This window comes from Mauremys reevesii, linkage group 8 (genome assembly GCF_016161935.1).
Source record: "Mauremys reevesii isolate NIE-2019 linkage group 8, ASM1616193v1, whole genome shotgun sequence".
NCBI classification, from domain to species: Eukaryota; Metazoa; Chordata; order Testudines; family Geoemydidae; genus Mauremys; species Mauremys reevesii.
This window is the reverse complement of record NC_052630.1, coordinates 15,279,024-15,301,707: the sequence shown is the minus strand read 5'-3', so window position 1 is coordinate 15,301,707 and position 22,684 is coordinate 15,279,024. Positions and strand designations below refer to the sequence as shown.

Here is a 22,684-nt window from a genome sequence, read left to right as displayed (position 1 = left end):
ATTTTGCTTTCATGAGAAATAAATTTGCAGAAAAAATATGGGAGGGGCAGTTTGGGGGGGGGGGGGAGAAGAATGCTAAAGCTTAGACTGGGACTCACAGCAGGAATATTTGCCTGCTCCTTCTGATGAACTGCCATAGAGCTCAATGTTCATGTGATTGGCAGCTAAAGATACTTTTTCAAGGCTTTTCCCTGACTTTGTGCCCAGTCTCACCTTTCCACACAAAGGGTGCAGCATTTTGGAAAGCAATTTTCCTGCCAGGTCCATTTAGAAGTACGTTAATGATACTGCAGCTTTAAATAGCAACCTAGCATGCTAAGGCGGGATTGATGTGCACAGCCAGTTCATTGAGTAGAAGCAACTCCCTTGAGCCATCCTCTTCCCTTCAAATGGCATGAGTGCTGTATAAGGACGCTGCACATTTAGTCTGGGTTTTGGATGATGTTTGTAATCAGATTCTTGTATTAATCAGCATGTCAGTGCATTAACTCTGGATTTGCTGTTTAAGAGGCAAGTCAGGTCCTAGGCAGCTGCAGACCCTGAAGCCAGGGCCCTTAGTGGAAGAAGGACGTAAAGTGGAATGCCCTCCTAGAAGCTGCATAATGGAAGCATCAACATAAGTAAAACCCCACCAGGCTTTGGAAACAAACAACATACTACGGAACAGCTTGGCATGTGAGTTTCCTGTACAAAGCCTGCACCCTGTAATCAGAGGCCCTTTATACACTCAATTTTAGAGAAATCTCCTGCTGTTGCACTATCAGTGGTGCAACTCCACTGGTGCTAGACACAATGGGAGCATTAGTAGAGCCAAAGGACAGGTGCTTTTACCATTGTGTTGTCAAGACCTCTCTGAACAGGATTAGATGAAAGTGGTATAAAAACTGACAGCAGACAAACAAATTATAATAAATTATGGACTATTACAAATATATGTTCTCAGCTATCTTGTCTTAAGGGAGTTTCTTAGTTCAGTCCTGGGACAGGAAGTTCTCCTTCCTTACTTTCACCATGAGAAGTGAGATACCACCACCAGGATTCAGGCTGAACACCAGGTACTGGCAGTAGATTCAGTAAACAAGAGTCAGATACTACAGAAGATAATTATGAGTGAAGTCTCAGATATTGGACATCAGAAATTAAGAAAGGTGCAGGAGCCAGATGTGAGTAATCACAGGATTAGCACAAGGTATCACCCAAAAGGAGACAGGGATTAGAAGCCAAATAAAGCCCCAAATACAGTATGACACCCGAAGCACAGGGCAACAGCAATCAGCCATTAGACATTACAGTTGAAATTTTTGGGGCCGGGAACTGCCATTAGATTCAGGAATGAGCCATACAATAATTAACTCTGATGAGCTGGAAATGTTTATATATAACAAAACCTTTTACTATCTTATCAGCCATAGGCAACATTTAATTGGTTGCCACTGTATCAAGAGGGTGCTGTTATTATTATTAGAGCACACATTGTATGACTGCTGCTGGCATAGCTGGGAACTCCATTCCTTTTGGGCCATATGGAGTGGGGCAAAAAACCTGCCTCATGATTCACCAGATTTATATTTATTTACACTTAATTATAGAATTTGTGGATTTAATATAGGTAAATGTGGCTTATTGAAATGGAATATTCCCATTATTTGGAGAGATCACTATTATTTAATATATTATGGACCCATAATCATGGCTCCATATTTGAGGCAGAGTTTAGCTTTTTGGTTGAAATAGGGTATTAGTCTTTCTATTATGGAGAGATATAAAAACTGGGCCTGATAAAGTTAACATATACACATGTAGGGGTGAGATGGTATTTTGGGAAAGTTACAAGTAAATACTTTGAACTGTTAGGATTTCTAATGAGTTAAATGACTCCTTTTTGAAATTTGAGGACTGTCTGATGTATGCTTGGATCTCTCTAACTCAAAGTTATGGGAGGAGGGATAGCTCAGTGGTTTGCGCATTGGCCTGCTAAACCCAGGGTTATGAGTTCAATCTTTGAGGGGGGATCTGGGGCAAAAATTGGTCCTGCTAGTGAAGGTGTAGGGGACTAGACTTGATGACCTTTCAAGGTCCCTTCCAGTTTTAGGAGATTGGTATATCTCCAATTATTTAAAGCCAGACTGTTTCTACAGATGCAAATTTTACACAAATTTAAACTTCCTTGTAAATTTGTGTACAAGCTAGTTTTTAATTATTATGAATTGTTATGTGAGGAAACTAGGTTATAATTATTACGAATTGTACCAAACTGTATGGTTACAGTCAAGCGTCTGTCAATAACTCAAGTAATTCAAAGTGGTGGCATTTAACATCAGCGGTACTTCTTCGCCACTTTATTTGTATACTGCAATTCTATTGGTTGAAATGAACTGGTAGAGTGAAGGGCTTGTATGTGTGTCAAGAGTTCTTATTGGTAGATTTAATCTGCACACAAACAGAACACTGGATTGGCTCAGAGTTGAGATGCATTCCTATATTAGTTGTATATATTTAAAAATATAACCAACCTAAGAAAACCCAGCAACCCACAGGAAGGGTACTTCTTTGTCCAAAATATAGCATGTGAGTATGTGTGAAACATGTTATATACATTTATACTGACAGTATCTCTACAGCCTAATATAGCAACAAAAACACAAAGTGGTTACACTGGTTTATGTAACTGCCTAGCATCACATAGGAACTCTATGGCCAAACCAAGGACACAGTCAGAACAAGCACTGGGAAACAAGACCAGTTGCTACACCTTATGACCTGAGCAGTTATCCAAGAATTTGGAGTCTTGTCCAGTTAGGAGGTGAAACTGGTGATGGAGTCAGGTGTATGTTTGATGCAATCCTATTTATTTACAAAGTCCTGTTTCCCTGAACACAGCAGGAATCAAACAAAGTGTGGAGTGGTAAGCAACATGACCTTGATAAAATTGGGACAATGTATCTATTTTTGGTTTGTCTATAGCACTCATCGCTGTGGTATCTAAGCACTAGAAATCCCAAATTGGACTGTGACTCCAGGGAACCTCAGCTCCTTTGGGATTATTTAAGTTTTAAAGCCATTTAAATTTATCATTTTATTGATGAAGGATTTTTCCCTCTCTCTAATAAATGTTTCATCCAAACTAATCCAGGAAAGAATCAGCTCTACCACTCCAAACTCACTCAATTCAGCAGTTCCCTGAAATGAGGGTGTCTGGGAGGCAATAAAGGGTCTAACTGAACCCTGTTGAGCCAAATGAATCTTCCCCAGAAAAGGAGGGGAAGACAGAAGGAAATATGGGCTTGTGAGAAGGGCCAAATGGGGCAACCCCATTGGGGGAGGTGTTCACCTTGAGGAAAAAGTAATTAATAAGAGGAGGGAGTTGTGTATAGGGATCAGGCCTCAATGGAGAACATACCTATGGGGGAGGGGGAGGGGCCCAGGCCCAGTTGTGGGTTTAAGAAGGCCCAGAGTGAAATGAACTTTGACCACTTAGGATTTAAACCATGGAATCATGTGCAGATCATATTGTTCTCAGACACATTATAAAACAAAGTGTGGAGTGGCAAGCACCTCTTGTGGTAGATCTTGCAGACTTCCAGACAGCTTTTAACAGCATACACAGAGACAGTCTTTGAAGAATTAGGGCATATTAAAGAACACCAGCAAAAATAATTAGACTAATCAAGGATCTGTATGATAATGCCAAAAGCACAATCTGAGATGGTGACAACATCAGCCAACAGTCTGCAGTGAATTTTGTGTTTTTGAATGTTGTTGTTGTTATTATTGTCGAAGAATTGTGACTTTTAAGTCTGTAACTGAGTGTCCAGGGAGGTTGAAGTGTTCTCCAACTGTTTTTTTAATGTTATAACTCTTGACGTCTGATTTGTGTCCATTTCTTCTTTTGCGTAGAGACTGTCTGGTTTGGCCAATGTACATGGCAGAGGGGCATTGCTGGCACATGCTGGCATATATCACATTGGTAGATGTGCAGGTGAATGAGTCCCTGATGCTGTGGCTGATGTGATTAGGTCCTATGATGGTGTCCCTTGAATAGATATGTGGACAGAATTGGCAACGGGCTTTGTTGCAAGGATAGGTTCCTGGGTTAGTGTTTTTGTTGTGTGGTCACTGACTTCAAAAACAGACTTCAACGAGAAACTGCAGAACTGGAATTAATTTTCAAACTGGACACTGTTAAATTAGGCTCGAATAAAGACTGGGAGTGCATGGGTCATTACTAGGGTGACCAGATGACAAAAGTGAAATATCGGGATGCGGTGGGGGGGGGGAGGGCGGAGAAAAAAAATGCCGCCGGAGGCCCCTCTGCACCAGCTCGCCTCAGGACCCCTTGGAATCCTGAGGCATAGTCTGTGGGCCCCTGGGGACCCCAGGTTGACAACCACTGCTGAGTTCAGCCAGCCCCTCCAACCGCACCACAGATGTCAGGGGAGCCCAGCAAGGGACAGGCATGACGGGAACCACAGCTGAGCAGTGCAAAGAGCAGCAGAAACGGGGTCCCAGCCGCGGAGCTGCGCCCACGGAATTCTCCAGTGGTGGCTGCAGTGAGCGAGAGCCGAGCTGGGGGGAGCTGAGCCTGGCCGGGGGAGCAGCGGCAGCTCCCTGCAGCCCGGCTAGACCCCGTGCAGCACTAGATGGGGGGCTGGCGCGCCTGCAAGGCAGAGTCTTCTTCTGACGGCCGCTGTCAGGCGACACAGCCCCATCTCCACCTGACTCTATGGTGGCCGCAATAGCTGAGTGCGCCCTGGCCTGGAGCTGCCAAGCCCACGTGCTGCACTAGATCCCCGGGGCAGCCTGGCTCGCTTCCCGGCCGCCCTCCCCGCCCGGGCCGGGCCAGGCCGCTCCGTGAGCCAGGAGCGTGACGCAGGAGGCCCAGGCCTGCCTCGCCTTCTAGCGGGGGCTTGGGTGGAGGGAGCCGCTGCGGGATCTCTGCCGGGCCGTGCTTGCCTTCCAGGAGAAGCTGGACCAGTTCGCAGGGTGAGTGCTGGGTGCCACCCCCTCCCTCCAGCCCTTGTGCAGCCATACAGCTGATCAGCACAAGCCTGGGAGGGAGGAGGAATGCAGTGTGCTTGGGGAAGAGGCGGGGCCAGGGTGAGGATTTGGGGAGGATCCAATGAGGCCGTGAGGGGGCAGGGCTGGGGGCGGGGGCAGGGCGGGGATTTGGGGAGGGATCCAATGGGGGAAGGAGGGGGCAGAGTTGGGAGGAGGAGAGCCACTCCGGCTCCGCCTGTGCACCTGAGCGGAGGGCAAAATTGCTTGTTTGTCCAGTGTCCTGACCGAACATCGGTTGGGACGCGGGACAAACAAATATTGGGACAGTCCCAATAAAATCCGGCCGTCTGGTCACCCTGGTCATTACACAAACTAAAAACTACTTCCCCATGCTAAATTTCCCCCCTACTGTTACTCACACCTTCTTGTCAACTGTTTGAAATGGGCCATCCTGATTATCACTACACAAGTTTTTTTCTCCTGCTGCTGATAGCCCACCTTAATTGATTAGGCTTGTTATAGTTGGTATGGCAACCCCCATTTTTTCATGTTCTCTGTGTATATATATTGTCCTACTGTATTGCCCACTGCATGCACCTGATGAAGTGGGTTTTAGCCCACAAAAGCTTATGCCCAAATAAATTTGCCACAAGTACTCCTGTTCTTTTTGCTGACACCGACTAACACGGCTACCACTCTGACACCTAAATCCATCAATGTGACCCGCAGACGTGTGAAGCGACCAGCACAAGACCGAAACGACAGGCAGCAACTGGTGCCTATGCACTGGGGGTACAGGAGGGTAAGAGGGGGATGGACCGCCCAGGGGCCAGGCATGCACATGGCCCAAGGAAGGGCGAGAGGCCCCGGGGGAGAAGGAGACTGGGCAGGAGCGGAGCAGAGAACAGCAGCAGCCGCTAGGCAGGCCGGCGGGTCGCCCTCCCCTCGGAGGAGTAGAGCTGAGGTGGATGACGGGCCCCAACGCGCGTCCGCTCTAGCCGCCTGGCTCTTTGTGGCAGGCAGCTGCCGGCTTCTCCCCCAATGGGGAAGGAGGAGGAGGGCGGAATTGCCCAGCATGCAGCGCGGTGGCCTGTCGTCGGCTCCCCTCACGTTCCGGTCAGGGGCTAAGATGGCGACTCCCATGCACCGACTCATCGCTCGGCGGCAGGCGTGAGTGCGCCGGGCCGGGGGCTAAGGGAGGGTCCCCGGTGATAGCGGAACCCCGAGGGGCTTGGCCTCATGTGGCAGCGGGGTCCCGTGGGCAGGGGAGAGAAGGGTTGTCTTGGAGGGGAAGCCTCAGAGACGTGGGCTCTCCTGGGAGGGGGCGCCTCGGAGGGGAGTCCCGGTGGAGTCGGTGATGCCCGTGTGCGTGGGACCCCTCGGGTGGTGCGTGGGGAGGAGAATCGCTGCCTTCACCCAACCCGGAGAGCCTGCAAGTTGGGTGTGGAGCAAGCCCTTCGGGAGGGGGGCGGGTAGCGCTGGCTGGCCGTGGTATAGGCGGTGAGAGGCAGTAGATAATGCATTGCATGTGTACAGGATCCTTCATCTTTACAGCTCCTCAGGTGTCTGGCGTGCACCTTGCAGCACTGGAGAGTAGCCTGCCCGCCCTCCCCCCCCTATAGGGGGACAGTCCTACGGGTAAAGGGCCACAGCGTGAGAGCCGATTTTTCTTCTTTTAAAGTTAGGTTGTAAATCTTGGAGTGGATAATGAAGTACTTCCTCCCAGAAAGAGCTAAATTCAACCCTGACTGTGAACTGGGACAGGCCTGCTGCTCACTGATTCCTAAAAACAAATTCTATAATAAAGTTTGGAAGATTAAAATTTAACCATGGTACAGGCCGTTACTGGAATAATAAATACTCTTCACCTCTCTAGCTCCTTGCATCTGAGGATTTCAAAGCTCTTTACAAATGTTAACAAACTAAGTGTTTCACTATCAGCGTGAGATAGCTAAGTACCATTACAGATCAGCCCCCTGATAAACAAAGAAGTTAAATGAGCTTTTTTTCTCCCCCTTTTCAAAAGTTCAGAAAATATTCTGCTTGTTTTTTACATCAGAAATTCAGAACATGTGTGTCTTGGCAGACTACGGTGATTGAAGAACTAGAGAAATGATATTACAGTAGTCAAGAATGAAAGCTGAATGACTGAGAGGGGAAGGATGTTTTAGTCCGATTGTTTTGAGTAGTTGTTAACACCAATGTCTAATTAATCAATCATGGCATTCTTTCCACAAAATGTTAAAGGTTCAACACGCCCACCTTTCAGTTAAGGTGTGAGAGCTCACAATACACCTCTCTGGGAGAATTATGAGGTCCACAAGTAAACCAGGGAGAAAACACTATTTTATCAAAAGAAAGGCAGAAAAAAAATCACATCAGGTCTCTCTTTTATTAACACCTCTACAGCAATGCACACAAAAAAGCACAAGCCTACATTTTTGTTTTTAAGTTATGCAGGTCACCTTAAAGTAACTTGGCCAAAGTAATTTCAAATGAATTTTTGTTGTTGTTAGGTGTTTTTTTTAATAGCCTTTCAAGCCAAGTGAGCAAAAGATAAGCCTGGGGTACCAGTAGATAAAGTATATCAAACATCTGGTTAGGGTTTCGCTATAGATTTGGGAGTTCATTCCCTGTAATGATTTGTAATATTTGTCTGTTTCAGATGCAATTAATGGGGCTGGATAGTGTTCTTGCATTTCTTCCTTTTTCCAGGATTACATAGTTTTTCCTTGCTTTTCAGTGGAAAGTTTCATAATTTCTAATGATTTATGGAATAATTATTTCCCTTTCATTTTGGAACAGTCTCTCCATTTCAACTTATCCTTTTACATGTTGGTTGTATGTGTTTTGCATTGTGCTACTTATCCCCTAGCTTCCATTTATAGTTAACTGATCCCATGTTCAGTATGAGCTTGCCTTAGGCCTTGTCTACACTAGAGAGTTTTGTCAACAAAAGTTATGTTGACACTCAAAAAGCACTATAATAAAAATCGGTATTCCATGTTCACACTCTCTCCCTCTGTCAGCAGAGTGCATCCACACTTGGGGCACTAGCATCAACAGTGTGAGCAGTGCACTGTGGGTATGTATCCCACAGTCCAGCTCGACACTTTCTGCTGCTAGGTTTTGTGGGAAGGTGGTGCAGATCGTGGCGCATCTTGGGACTGGGCTCAGTGTCCTGTGATGCATTGCTTTCTGTCCCAGCATTCCATGGGCTTCTGGCTTTCTTTTGCGGAATTTTTAATGGCCTTTCTTTGCTGTGCACCCTGGCATCTTTGTGGATTCTGCACTGCTCTCTTATGCTCTGATAACTGTCATGAAGACATCATGGATGGCAGTGCAATTAATTGTGAAGTTCCTAACTGAAGAAGACTCCCAGTAGCCTGACATGCTGTGTGATATGCATAGGAGCAACTTTAGATTGCTTTTGGCATTTACAGAACAGCTGCAGAGGGTGGACCATTGCTTTTGGGCTCGGGAAACAAGCACTGAATAGTGGGATCGTATTGTCATGCAGGTGTGGGATGACGAGCAGTGGCTTCAGAACTTTTGGATGCGGAAAGCCACCTTCCTGGAACTATGTGCGGAGCTCTCTCCAGCACTGTAATGCAAGGACACCAGAATGAGAGCTGCCCTATTGGTAGAGAAGTGTGTGGCAATCGTTGTGTGAAAGCTGGCAAGTCCAGACTTGCTACTGGTTGGTTGCAAATCAATTTGGAATCAGAAAGTCAACTGTTGGGGATGCATTAATGCAAGTGTGCAGGGCAGTTAATCACATCCTGCTACGAAGGACCGTGACTCTGGGAAATATGTGTGAAACAGTGGACGGCTTTGGAAGTGATGGTCTGTTTCTGTTTGGTTGTACTATCTAGTTTTCTAGTGTTTTCCAGTAAAGAAGATATGTGCTGGTTTGAGTTGGCACCAAAAGCTGAATGTTTGTTTGTGTTTGTGTGTTCATTAAGTGGCGGAACTGTGCTAGTTCTGCTCACATATGGCATCTGTGGCAGAGCCAGAAGTCTAAGGCCAGGTTTTGCTTAAAAATTAGATCATCCTAGCTATGTTGCTCAGGTCTGTGAAAAGTTTTGCATCCTTAGTTAGGTCAACCTAACCCACAGTGTAGATGCAGCTACGTTGACAAAATAATTCTTCCATCAACCTAGTTACCTCCTCTTGGAGATTGACTACATTGACCAAAACAAACAAACCTGGATTCAATGTACCAAACTTTCTCTTCCTCTGAGCTTCAGTTGAGACAAGGCTGATTTCTGTAGGAGTTGATGCAGTGAGTTGATGCAGCAGAAAAATCTTCCCTCTCTACTAATCTCCATGGATGAATAGGCAGGCAGCATAAGAATCTTCATCTATCTCTAAGCATGTCTAAAACATATATTGCTACAGTATATAGGTGTTTCAGCCCTTCTTCTTAGTGGGGGCTGGAAGCAGTATCTTTCCATTAGTTTGGATACCCCTCCAGCACAATGGAAGGTTTTTATGTTACATCCAAACCTATACGGTAACATTTTAGTAGCAAAGATCTTTTTTAATATTTGTCTAAGTGTCATGCACCACAAAATATATCAGTGACAGTTTACTGGCTGTTTGGGGGCTCATTTTGTTTACAACTCCATGTATTCAGTAATCTAAATACACCTAGTTAGCCTTCACTTATTTTTTTAACCTTTGTAAAATTTGAAGTAGAGTTATATTAATGGTCAGCCCCCCATTAGCCTACTGAGTGCAACGTGTGTCTCAGGCAGTTCAGTGTTCACAGACATTCTCTCGGTGGAGTCTAGAAATGGAGCTTGAGAAAATAAAACTTTTAAAAACCTTTCAGTAGCCCTAGAATCTTGTTCAGCCTACTTACTAAAAGTACTGTTCCCTACTGAAATTAAATTCTCAAAGTTAATTGTGTGTAATTAATTGTGAGTCTTATTTGTTCCCTTTTGAATTAAATTAGCACCATTTCTCCTTACAAGAAGCCAAAGAAGTTTAGTCTCAAAAAGGTGTTGGATGTTCTAGACAGGATGACTATTAGAAACTTGATAGACCTGGGAGCCTGAGTAAGTGATGGCAAAGGCCAGTAAACCATGCCATTCTTCTGGACCTCAGTAGGTGACTCATAGTTCCACACCAAATCAAAACATCCATCAATGCTAATAGCCTCTCTCTCCTCCTTCCTCCTCCTATTCGCTGAGTCTAAATGCTAAATATGCAGTTAGGAATTTTCCTCTTTCTAGTAGTATATGGCTGTTGAGTGGCTCTGAATGGACTCCGAAGTGAGTCTTTCAGTTGAGGGAAGAGGGGTAAAAGGCAGAGTTGAAAGGCAGCGTGGTGCAATACACTGAGCAGAAGACTGGGAGTCAGAAAATCCTATTTTTAATCTTGGCTCTGGCACCAATTTGTGATGTGACCTTGGGTGAGTCACTTAATACCTTTGCTTTAATTTTCTCATTTGTAAAATGAGACTAATACCTACCTCACGGGAGTGTAAATATGAATCACAGTAAAAGTGCTAAACATTTTATTTTAAAGCTAAAGAAATTAATGAGGAGTGGTAGGGAAAAATAAAACAGAGGAAACAACTTTAGCTCCCTTCCTGTGTCAGTGAAAAGTTGTTAGTGGAAACTCCCTTCTACAGGATGAGTATATCATCAGTCGCCTTTAACCCATATTAAACTGAAAGGAAGCTTTTTTTCCTCTGTGATTTCTAGCAAAGTATTGCAAAACTCTGTGACCATTTACCAGTGTGGGCTCAAAATTATTCACCCATGTTTACTTTGACGATGGTGAAAAATTAATAGTTTACACCTTCTCAGGAAGCAGGTGAGTAAAATTTTGCATGGCTAACTCTAGTGAATTATGCACACAAGACAGCCAGAATCAGGTTATATTTGGGATGGACAGAGTAAAATGTTACCTTTGAACTTCACATGCCTTAGTTGCATCTTTTGTGATAGCAGTCATTAACTGGCTGCTGAAATTGTAGGATCGCTCTTCAATTTCCCACAAGGAACATGGTGTCCTATTTAGTCTGACATTCTGTTCTGCCTCTAATCATTAGACTCTCATGATTTGAAAATTAGGCTGCCCAAAATATTGCAACAAACTGACTCAATGGATAGGAACAGGTTTGTAGGTGCTTGTTTGAAAAAACTATGGAGGCAGGTGCAAATTCTTCGGAGATTGTAACATCGGGTACAATTTACTAACATTTATCTATGTTTATGTAACCATATTGCCCGCAGTTGGTGCAGGAATATAAAACATGCTGCCAAAATATTTGCCAGTTAGTTTGGGACAAGAATTGTGTTTTCAATAATTGAATTACCTTTGTTCACTGGCTGAAACTTAAGAATTGCTCCACTTCCACTTTTCTTCAAACTCTTTAATAGTTGCTTATGAATTTTAAATTCTGAAGGGAATGGGAAATTATGAACTCCAAGCAGAGTGAGGAAAGATTGAAAGAGAGACCAACCAGTAGGAGTTACTAAACTAAAATGCTGGCCACACACCATTTGCCAATGTGTCAACCAAGAGCGAAGTGTAGTTTAGTCTTTACCACTTCAGCAGAAAGAGAGACTTGAGAGCTCCAGTTCTGGAATAGAAAAGTGTGTTTATGTTCATTCTGATAAATAACTGATACAGGAACATTCCAGTAATCACAAAGGACCTAATCCTGCCATTGACTATATGCAGGTATATGCATGTGCTTGTCTGCCCCAGTGAAATGCAGGATTGTTCTGACTTGAGAAAAGCTAAAGCACCAATAAATACAGGTAGACAGTTAAAGCTCAAATTAAACAAGACAAATACTTTGTCTTAGGACTGGTATGCTAAAATGCACCATGTAATTTTCAGTCGATAGTGTTGATTGTGCTTAAATATCCCAACTTTAAATACAAACCTGCTCTTAAGCAAATTCTGTATTTTTGTAGGGAGGCAAACAAGCAGCATGTGAGATGTCAGAAGTGTTTAGAGTTTGGACATTGGACCTATGAATGTACCGGGAAAAGAAAATATCTACACAGACCATCAAGGACAGTGGAATTAGCGAAAGCTCTGAAAGAAAAAGAAAACAGACTATTGTTGCAACAAAGGTAAGATCAGCCAGTCTAAGGCTTAAAAGCCATTAGCAGAAGTACCTATAGACTGTGTTTGGGAGATTGTAGTAGCGTGGTCAGTTTTCTTTGTGTGGTTTTTGTGTTCATTCTCTTCAGTCTGTATGTGTAACTCCCATTAACATTAATAGTTACTGTGCGTACATCAGAGGATATACACGTGTATTTGTATCCCACAGTATCCACAGGTTATTTGGTCAGCCTCTCCCTGTTGTAACTTAGGTCAAACAGGTTTTTTAAACAAAAATGGGTCACTGGAATAAAGTCAAAATAAGTAATGGGGCCTTTTTGTAATGGGGCAATGTTTTCTGGACATCTTGACCACTTATCTTATTACATGTTTACATGGGGCTTAGAAAACCGTTTGTGTTCATCTTTCCTAGTGTGGGGACAATAAACATAGTTAGAAAAGTATGTGATGTGTCATTTTTATAGTCTCACCATAAATGTGTCCACCAACAAAAACATAGGTGCTATGTTAACAGTGTATCAGGAGCATGGTTTTTCCCTGTATTTAGTTTGAAGAATAAAAAGCAAATAGGGGAGCAAGATATGGATTCATATGTATTGCCAATTCTTTATTCCTAGAAATATCGGGGATACATCTTATTGGATTAAAAGAACTACATGCTTTGCAGTTTTGACATCTGAGACACCTAGTCAGGTGATACCTGCAACCAAGAAGAAATCTCCAAACTGGATTTTGCCTTAATCTGAAGTGTGACTTCACTTAATTCTTCTTGCCCCTAGATAGAATTTTGTTGCTTCTCCCAGTGAAGAAGAATTCAGCACTCAAACATTTCATCCTTTTAATCAAAAGTGCCTTCAGAGAGAAAATGAAGTCATTTAATGAACTGAGAAGCTTTCCAAAATGTTGAACATAAAAATTATATGAAATATCCCTTTATGTCGACCATCCTCCTAGCTGTTATCATATACTGAGTAGCAATGGTAGGAACACTAGCATAGGCAAGAACTAATGTCTGCTGATGTGTTGAACCTTGTGTTTTAAGTAGGGTTAGACAACACAGTGCTTAATGCCATTGGCCAAGTGAAGCCCAAGAATTTAAGGTGTCTTGAGCATTTTCATTCTAACTTTATTTTTCCCTTTGTCAGTTGCTTATGACTTTCCGAATCTTTATTCTTTGGGGGGCTGAAATTTTCTATGCAAGTGTAACATAGACCGATCCTGGTTGTCAGCGGGGGGGAATCGAACCTGGGATCTCTGAAGCTTAATGCATGAGCCTCTACTGCATGAGCTAAAAGCCTTAACTAAAGTAGCAGCTTCTTAATCTCTGTGATCTCGGTGCCACTAAAGGGGACAGATCACCACACCCAGAAGGTGTGAGGGTTACACAAGGTCTCCACCTAAGGGTTAATTTTCAATTAAAGTCTGAGCAAAAAATGATTCGGACATTTTTAAAAACGTGAGCGGTGTGGAGGAAAATACTTTATTATAAAAAAAAATGTTTTGAACTATTTCTTTTTAAAGGTTTAATGTGGAAATAGTTTGGCATTAGGTGAAATTTGGTATGAGTTTTAGCACAAGCACTTTTTAAATAACTATCTGTTTTCTAGAAAAAATGGGGATGTGATGGGTGTGAGGGTTTTTTTTAAAAAAAAACAACTTGATTGGTGTGCATAATTACAGCATGAGATTCAAAATCTGTTTCACATATGTTATGACCTGTGTACATAGTGATTTTTTTTTACTTCTTAAAAAACCCCAACAAAAATCTATGACATTCCATATAAAAGCCTACGTAGAACAATATGGTTGTAAAAGCAATACACATTTACAAGGGCCAAAATTAAAGCCATTGTGTCAGTCTTAACATCTTCATTTTCTGACAGATGTAGTTTTTTAAATGGAATAACTACATATCTAATATAGCCTTGCACTGGCAAACAAGTCCAGTTGTCCAAGACTAGGTAATGTGGAAAAATAATTTTGCATTATGATCCTTCTATTTAGTTAATAGTTCTTGACTTAGATGGAGGTTGTGTGACCTAAAATTGAGGAACTTCAGTACAAAGTAATAATTCTGATTATGAAGCCCTCTAAGACATAATGACTGTGTGCTTTTAGACACTAAAATTTATTCAAATTTTGATGCAACTTTTGGGACATATTTCCTTGTCCCTACTTGTTAGGTGTCAAGTACTGTACAATAGGTGAGGAAGGGAAGTGATGTAAGAATGAAATGTAAATATACTTTAAATACTGCAAATAATGTTCTTAATTAAGACAATGGAAAAAGCACTTTAAAAGCTTCTAAAATTCTAAAAAAATTGTAAGATTCTAAAAGAGTAAAACTGAATTACCGCTCGTTTAAAAATGTAATACGTTTTACGTAGTACAAAGCTGAGACATGCAGTACCTCCTCAGCATCATGAGGGCAAACACCCTGGCCTTTCTGTAGTGAATGATGACATAAGTACAGTACCAAATGGAGGATTGAAAGGTTTAATTCCAGTAGCTGCCAAATTTTGGGCAACTCTGTGTGATACATGCAAATTACTTAATTTTTCATATTTGTAACTCTTTTGCATACCAGCACAGACTCCAGCTCTGTGATTCTGTGTAGGGGAGGAATGTGAATTTAATGCTCATGCATCTGTAGAGAATTAAGACGTTGATTTATCTATAGGGCAGCAGCAAGGCAATAATAAAACAACACAGGTTTGATCCCACAATCTTCAGATTTATGCCATTGTCCCCTACTGTGGCAACTATAGGAATAACTGATAGGGGAAAGCTTACTGTTATCCCCCTTATGGAACAGATTGTAGATGTGGAGATAGCACACTTTATTACTGGGTTAGACAACTGCTTGTGAATGTAGCGTATGAAGATTCCTGATTTGTATTGCTGGCTCTGGGAGCCGAGTATGGTAGAGTAGAGATTGCATAGCCAAGTGTAATAGTGTCTCTGTTTGGATCATCTGCAGAGTTTGAACCTGGGAGTTATGGATTTAAGAGTATGTACCACTTGAGCTCCAGGACAATACACATTCGTATGGAGGCAATAGCAGACTCATAAACTGTCTTGGTTGGCCACTAGAGCGGGACAAAGAATCCACACTCTGTTATCATGGGTTAGGCTAACACATAATCTAGGCCGTTTCTTCTGAAAGGCATTTTGGCAAATTAGAGACCAGGGTTCTATTCGCAGCTTTGCCTGATGTAAAATGAATGAATGAATAAGTGCCTCCTCTAAGGTGGCACATGAGGCCCTGATTAGTGAAGGTTGTGGAAGGCACAGAAATAGGGAGAACAATTAGTAAAAGAGTTGAGATTAGAATTTGTGAGGTCCTGGTTTGTAGTTTAGTGAACCCTCTGCATGGCAACTGGGGATTATGTGAGGAAAGCGCTCCTCATGCACACAGACCCAGGACGTTTTACCAGTTGTGTGGGAATGCTTGACACCTTGCAATATGCTCATTCATTTTGCAGGTCTATGTGATGGTAGACAAGTCTGCATTCGCCTCGATGTTACCTAACACCATTTAATTAAAATACTATGTTTTTTTAAAAAAAGCCTATTCTTTCAGAATCTGTATGGATGAGCTCTGTTCTCTAAAATCCAATGCCGCTCATCTTTTAAGTGAAATGTGAGCAACTGAACTGTAAAAACCAGGAATAGTTTTTGCTTCTATTTATCTAAGTTTGCTCCTAATAGTAGGCCTTGATTAAGGAAAGAATCCCCTTTTTTGGAAAGGTCTTAAATCCACTGGATGCCAAATGGGACATAAATACAAGCTTAAAGTTAAACATATGCTTAAATGCTTTCCTGATTAGTTAAGTCAAAGTTCTCTGTAGCCAACGGCTCATTGGGCTGCCGTGGTTATATCAGTTTCATAGCCAACAGTATACAAGGGAGTGATGAGGCCATTATCACCTCAAAGATGGTCAGTTGGGTGACTAGAGGTAACCTTTCAGTGTGAAGTTGACTGACACTCAAACTCCATGCATCTGAAGAAGTGGGTTTTTTACCCACGAAAGCTTATGCCCAAATAAATCTGTTGGTCTTTAAGGTGCCACCGGACTCCTCGTTGTTTTTGTGGATACAGACTAACACGGCTACCCCTCTGAAACTTGGTACTCAAACCCAGGATCTTCAGGATTGTAGCTGAGGACCTTAACCACTCAGACACTGCACCTCCCCGAAAAGGGATGGAATTAATTACATACTTAAATACTATGCAAAATAGAGGCCTCATGTGGTTTACCTTTGCTGTTGGCTGAGAAGGTGATATGGCCATATGAATCAAAAAGGGAACAGTCATGGCAAATTTGGCCTAATACTGCTACTTTGTGGAAAGGTTTTCTCAAAAGTTAAGACCAACAGAAATCTCTCCCTGGGATTTCCTTTTTAATTCAGAAGGAAAGTATTTTGTTAATCAAGCATTTCCCTGCATTGTTTGAAACTCAAACTTTCTATCAATGTGTGAATGCATGAGGACCTGAAAGTGAAATAGCTAGATTATATTAATAAAAATGGACTCTTTTCTTTCTATTGCACAGGAGAGAAATTCATGAAGAGCGTAAATGATGAAAACGAATTTAGATTTTGAAAATTTAGTTTTAATATTTTGAGATATTAGGTAAAGAAAACTTGTACACATCATCTTTTCACACTGACAGTGTCATTTTAATGTAGAGAACCCTTAGCAGAAGGTAACTGAGAGTGTGGGATACTCAAATACAAAAAATGTTTGAGGGTAAAATACAACAGCTTTTTTTAAGTTATAGGGAATGTCTTCCTCTTGGGTTGAAACATGGCAGAAAGTGAATGTGCCAAGTAAACTTTAATTATAACAACCCATTGTTTACTTTTCTGCCAGTGGGATGATGATTTTCTATTATAAATCTCAACTCCACTGTGCATCTGTTTACTTAATTTTTCCCACTGCATTAATCAAAGCCATTGTTTTTCCCCTCCCCTTAATTAGAACTGGAGAAAGTACTGCAGAAAGGAAGACCAAGAAAAAAAGGTATGTGGGAAAAGATTAAAAGTGCAGCTATTCCAGTGCATGATGTTGCACTCACTATGGCAGAGGGTAATTTGAAAGAGGGTGTGTGGGATACTGGAAGTAGAAATTGCAAATATAGGATTGTGTTTGTCGCCTTTGGCCTCCTCTAAGTAGTCATGCTATGAGCATTTGAAGTTTCTCCAACACCTTCACCTTCTAATTCTTTGTCTTCACTTTTTCCTCTTTGATCTTCCCTTCTCGACATACTCTTCCCTTTAGTAGAAAAAAATATTCCTTCCTTTGGCTAGAAGGGCATTATTTGTATTTCAAATAATTGCAATAATTGACTACTGTTTTCCAATTAATAATAATTCCTTCTCCCCAGCTTGCTGTTCCTTGTCTCTTCCCCATTCCGAACTGCCATCTCCCTCTAAAAGTTTTTCTAGCGACTGTAAACAAAACAAATCCAAACCCAACCAAACAAAGCTATCGACACTAAAACTGGGTCTTATGAAGCAGTGATAGCGCTGCTGGGAGCCCACAGCTAGGCCAGTTTAGTTATTGTGTTAATATAAAAAAAAACTAGTAGAACTTTGTTATAAGGTTGTCATTGGTGCTGTCACGTGCTCAGTATCTGCAGGCAACATTTTTGTGTGACAGTCCCTAATGGAAATATGGTCTAACTGTCTTCTCCCACTTCTAGCTTAATGTCTCCTTTATTGCTGCTCTGCTGATTGGAACAGCCACCCACACTCCATTTCGGAAAACGCCTTCTGTCTCAAAATCCTTCCTTTAAAGGAGACGTGCATAGGATTTTTAAATATTGGTCAGGTGCCCTTTTCTTTGCATCTTTATGATATATGTGGCCAGAAAGGCTTTTTAAAAAAGCCTGTACTTACCGTAAGGTATCAAGAATGTCAAGACTGGTTTTACTGGTGGATTTCTTGGTGAGCTCTCAGCTCAGCTGAAGAAGCAATGTTTTTTATTAAAAACATCCTTTTAGCAAAAAGATTTGACTTTATTTTTACATTGACAGACTCGTTTTTTTCTTTGCAGATCACCTTTAAAACATTACATATTCTTAGTTTGAATTGTTTTCTCGCGTGTTATAGGCCTCCTCAGATCGAACCACAGTATTAATTTATTTGCATGTATGCCATCAAGTACACTTATTATGTATTAGGAAGAATGAAATACAAAAATACTCAACACAGCATGTTGTTGTATACTTAAAATCCTGAAGTTAAGAGATGCAGAAGTTAAGGTTCCAGTAGCATTGCTAGAGGCTTGACCAGAAAAATACGAAATGACAAAACTCCTGCAATTGTGCCCCATAACTTTTAGGTTGCTTTGAGCTTTCTTGTGCCCACACTAGCCCGTACCATCTCCCTGATGGCACTCTTTTGGAAGGTAGATTGCAAACTCCAAGACACTTGTTCTTGTACTCTGGCTGATTCTGCCTCCTTTGATCCATGAGTCTATTGCTTATTCTGACAGGTTTCAGGTTTTTTTGCTTATTCTGAGGCACTTATCTGTATCTAGTGTGCCGTATCAGAGATCTGATTGAGGTTGCCTTAAAACCTCATTAATATATTATGGAAATGGAATTTCAAAATCAATGCATCTATTCAGATACTGCAGACAGCATCATACCTTAGTGAGAAAGCTTGTGTTACAAAATATATATAAAAAAAAGTCTAGAGCATGATCTAAAAGTTACTTTTCTTACTCTACCTAAACCATGTGTGTATCTCTGCCTGTTCCAAGGAAGTAAATTTCTTCATCTGTCCCAACAATTCATCCCCCTTGTGTAACCAAACCACAGACTATGTATTATGTAACCTTCTGAAAGCAAGTACAGTAGAACCTCAGAGTTACGAACACCTAGGGAATGGAGGTTGTACATAACTCTGAACAAAACACCATGGTGGTTCTTTCAAAAGTTTACAACTGAACATTGACTTAATACAGCTTTGAAATTTTACTATGCAGAAGAAAAATGCTGTTTTCCCTTTATTTGTTTAGGAGTTTATGTTTAACACAAACATAACATGTGGGTTTTTTGTTTGTTTGTTTGGTCTCATCTCTGCTGCAGCCTGATTGCATAATTCCGGTTCCAAATGAGGTGTATGATTGACTGGTCAGTTCGTAACTCTGGTGTTTGTAACTCTGAGGTTCTATTGTAGATGACTTTCTGCTTCCTATCCCTGGCCCTTGCCCTCTCCCCCAAAATCTTCCATCAAGGGAATAGCTATTAGGCATTATCTGCAAATACCCACTCTACTACCTATGTATGAACAATGAGGCAGAGTTAATGTAGCTGTTATAACCTTAGCTTATGAATTTCCTGACTTAGTGATTTTCAGCTAAGCACCCTTAATCTTATGTTTGCATTTAATGTCCTTTTTTTCTGGAGAAAAGCAAACCTATGCTTAATATTTCTAGCACTTTACACAGTACCAGTTAGGAATGACATTCAGTTGATTGAATGGAATGAGAGCAAGGTGAGCTAACACCTTTGGTTTTTGGCTGAGGTATTTCTGGAAAACCTGTGTTGTTCATTTTTGGCACTTAGTAGCATTGTCCATACCAAAATCTCAAACTGCTTAGGAGTGGTAGCACATCTGCAATAGCTGCATCTTAATGGGAAAACGACTGATTTTTAAAAATCAAAATTAAAGCTTGGAGTTTGCAGAATATGAATTCAGAAAAATGGCAGAGCATTCAGGACTTCATGATATTTACCCCCATATTCATGTTTCTCCTTGCCCTTGATAAAGCTATTTTTAAAGGATTTGTTTTTCTGAAAGTTTCACTGAGATTATTAAAATCTCCATCTCACAAAATGTTACTGTAGTGGTGGGTACATTAGATTCCTTCTCCATCGGTAGCTTGGGAGCAGCACCCCTTGGGTGAAATTCTGTCCCACTGAAGTCAATAGTAAAATTCTCTGACTTCAGTGGGGCCAGAATTTCATCCAGGGAGCATGTACAATAATGTGTCAAAGGAACAGTGCTTCATTAAGCTTTTCTAAAATCTTAGTTGTTGTCCAGTCACTTTTTCCTATCACTTAAAACTTGTATTCCCTCTTTCCCACTCTAACCAAACAAAGACCCCAGTCCTCAGTAAGGATGATACCCATACCAAGTGTCAAACCTTGGCTTTTTCTCCTGTAGTTCTGTTTTGTTTTATGATGGGGAAGTATGTATTGCACTGTCCCATTACTCAAATGGCTGAAGGGTATTTGTTCAAAATAGAATCAAGAAAGCGGGGGAAATACCACCTTCAGACAGGGTCACGTCTAGAAGATTGTAATGAACATTGTTTTTTTGTAGTTGTACCTTCAGCAGGTCTGTTCAGTGACCACTGTACTGGGAAGAAAATCTCTGATCTGTCCTTTTCATGTTTCTTGCAGGTCTAAGAGCGTCACCAGTTCCAGCAGCAATAGCAGCATCAGTTCAGCTAGTGATTCTTCATCTGAGAGTGAAGATTCCTCTACCTCTTCTTCTTCTGATGACAGCGACAGTGACGAAAGCTCCTCCACTTCCTCATCCTCCCCATCTTCAAGTAGTTCTTCCTCTTCCTCAGACTTCGAGTCAGATTCTAGTTCCTCCAGTAGCAGCAGCACCAGCACAGACAGCAGCTCTGATGATGAGCCACCGAAGAAAAAGAAGAAGAAATAGTGTGGTGCCATGTTCGGTGACAATGTAGGACTGGTATTAGTGAACGATAATGTCATTCTCTAAGGAGGTTTTGGATACATTATTGCCAAACAGCTTAACTGGTTACAATTTCTACAGTTTAAAACTTTCTAAGTGTTTTACATATTTGGTTATAGGACATAAAAAGGTATTACATGGCAAGTGAGACTTATTGAAAGAGTATTTTTGTGGTTAATCCTTTAATGGGAAATTTTACTTTTTTAGTTTAAAAATCTGTCATCAGATTTGTTTATATGACCTAAAGTCCAGTAACCCTAATGTTTACATGCCAGAGAGCAAAACCTTCTTGTTTCAGATTGTGCTGTATACATCATATACTGACCCTCTGTTTACAGCAGCTTCATTTATGTCTTAGAAAATCCTGTAAACTAGTTAGGGGGGAAGAGGAATAAGAGCTTCTGACACCATTGGTTGCGTAATACTCAAATAGCATTACCATTATCTGGCTAAACTGAATGCACAGTATTGCTCAGAGGGTGACTTCCGTCCCTTTGCTGAGAAATATATTATACGTTGTTGCTCAGCTTTTCTCAAATGGCTTTTCCTGAGATTTCCAGGTCAAAGATTAATTGCAACATAAAACCTTTATTAGTGCTAATTTGTTAGAGATCCATATGCTGTTTGTACTGTACAAAGGCTTTAGCTAGTCTTTTCAACTTTGCCTGTTTCCTGAGTTCATGGAACTGTAACATTCTCTGAGACAAAGAATGTCTCTTGCAGCAGTAGCATCGGAATAAGACGAGGGTTACAGGCAGGGAGTGGGTGTGGGGCGAATCATAATAACTGATGCTGCTTAGGAGTTTCATCTTTGTGCCTTTTTTATAAAATGTATCCTAAAAAGAGAGGGACCATAGTGGTTCTTCCCCCCCCCCCGCCCCAACCCCCAGACGCTTTTAGCTTTCCACACAGAATATGAATTGGAGAAATGGTAGTAAGATAAATATAATCGAGGCATTATTTTCAAAGCAAGGACAAAAAAGCTATTTTCATTGGAAGTTTGGTAAGAAAAAATGAGTCACCTTTAAATATAGTTCCCAAAAGGAAGATATGTCCCTTTTGCTATTTTTGCAAAATTATTGTGTAGTGTAAGATTGTCAATTTATGTTTGTTGGGCACATGGTACCTGGCATTATAGTCTGTAGTATAAAATGATTATTTGGCTCAATCCATTATTTTTACATGACAAGTTTGTGCACATTTGTGAAAGAAATGAAAGAGGCATATTAGCCAAAAATTCCAGCAAACATCACAACGCTGCATACTGCAAGATGTCTTTTGCAAGTTGCTAAATAGAACTAATTTGCTGCTGTGGTGAATTTAAGCAGATGGCATTAGTCATTTAATTTTGTGATGCAGTCTCCTTTTCAATTTCTTATTGATGGAGTTCCCTTTTTTTGGGAGGGGGCATCATATGTGAAAGAAAATTCTTAGATATCCTGGGTTAGGTAAAATATAGTAATTAAACTATTTTTTATATTTTTATGGAAAAAGTAGTGTGTAGAATTACTTTTGAATAAAATGTGCTTCTATTTAAATGTTTGAAAATATGTATGTTGTGTGTTTTAGTCTGTAATCATTACTGAGTTTTACAGAACATCCTGAAGACTGTAAATAAAATTACCAGGAAATTGTCATCTTAGCGAATGTACCATTTAATGGGAAAAGTCAATAAATTATTAAACACTGTTTGCTAAGTTTATTTTCATTGGAAGTCCACTGAACTGCAAATTTACTGATATGGTAGAGATTGAGGACAATAACTTTAGAAAATGGGCACACTTGCCAATCCAAGAAGCTGTCTGCAGGAGATAAGATGAAACAATACAACTGCTAAAGCGATTAAGAAAACCTATGTTTAACTTCTGGT

The 22,684-nt window shown here is 41.2% G+C and overlaps 1 protein-coding gene across 2 annotated transcripts; it reads left to right on the top strand.

Moving 5' to 3' along the window:
* The first annotated feature begins 2,443 nt into the window (after window positions 1-2,443).
* On the top strand, window positions 2,444-22,684 carry ZCCHC10 (zinc finger CCHC-type containing 10). 2 transcript variants are annotated; one of them, XM_039486426.1, is made up of 4 exons: window positions 2,444-2,568; window positions 11,937-12,098; window positions 17,075-17,116; window positions 20,511-22,684. In XM_039486426.1, coding segments are annotated over exons 1-4 (474 nt in total). In that variant the 5' UTR covers window positions 2,444-2,566; the 3' UTR covers window positions 20,779-22,684. The 2 variants fall into 2 exon arrangements, with proteins under 2 accessions (XP_039342360.1, XP_039342359.1); XM_039486425.1 differs by lacking the exon at window positions 2,444-2,568 and adding an exon at window positions 6,015-6,168 and having other exon boundaries at window positions 20,511-22,680.

Coding starts and splice junctions, on each gene's coding strand:
- ZCCHC10 (XM_039486425.1), top strand. CDS start 6,074: ATGCAGCGCGGTGGCCTGTCGTCGGCTCCCCTCACGTTCCGGTCAGGG. Junction 6,169..11,936: donor CTCATCGCTCGGCGGCAGGC/GTGAGTGCGCCG, acceptor GTATTTTTGTAG/GGAGGCAAACAAGCAGCATG. Junction 12,099..17,074: donor AGACTATTGTTGCAACAAAG/GTAAGATCAGCC, acceptor CCCCTTAATTAG/AACTGGAGAAAGTACTGCAG.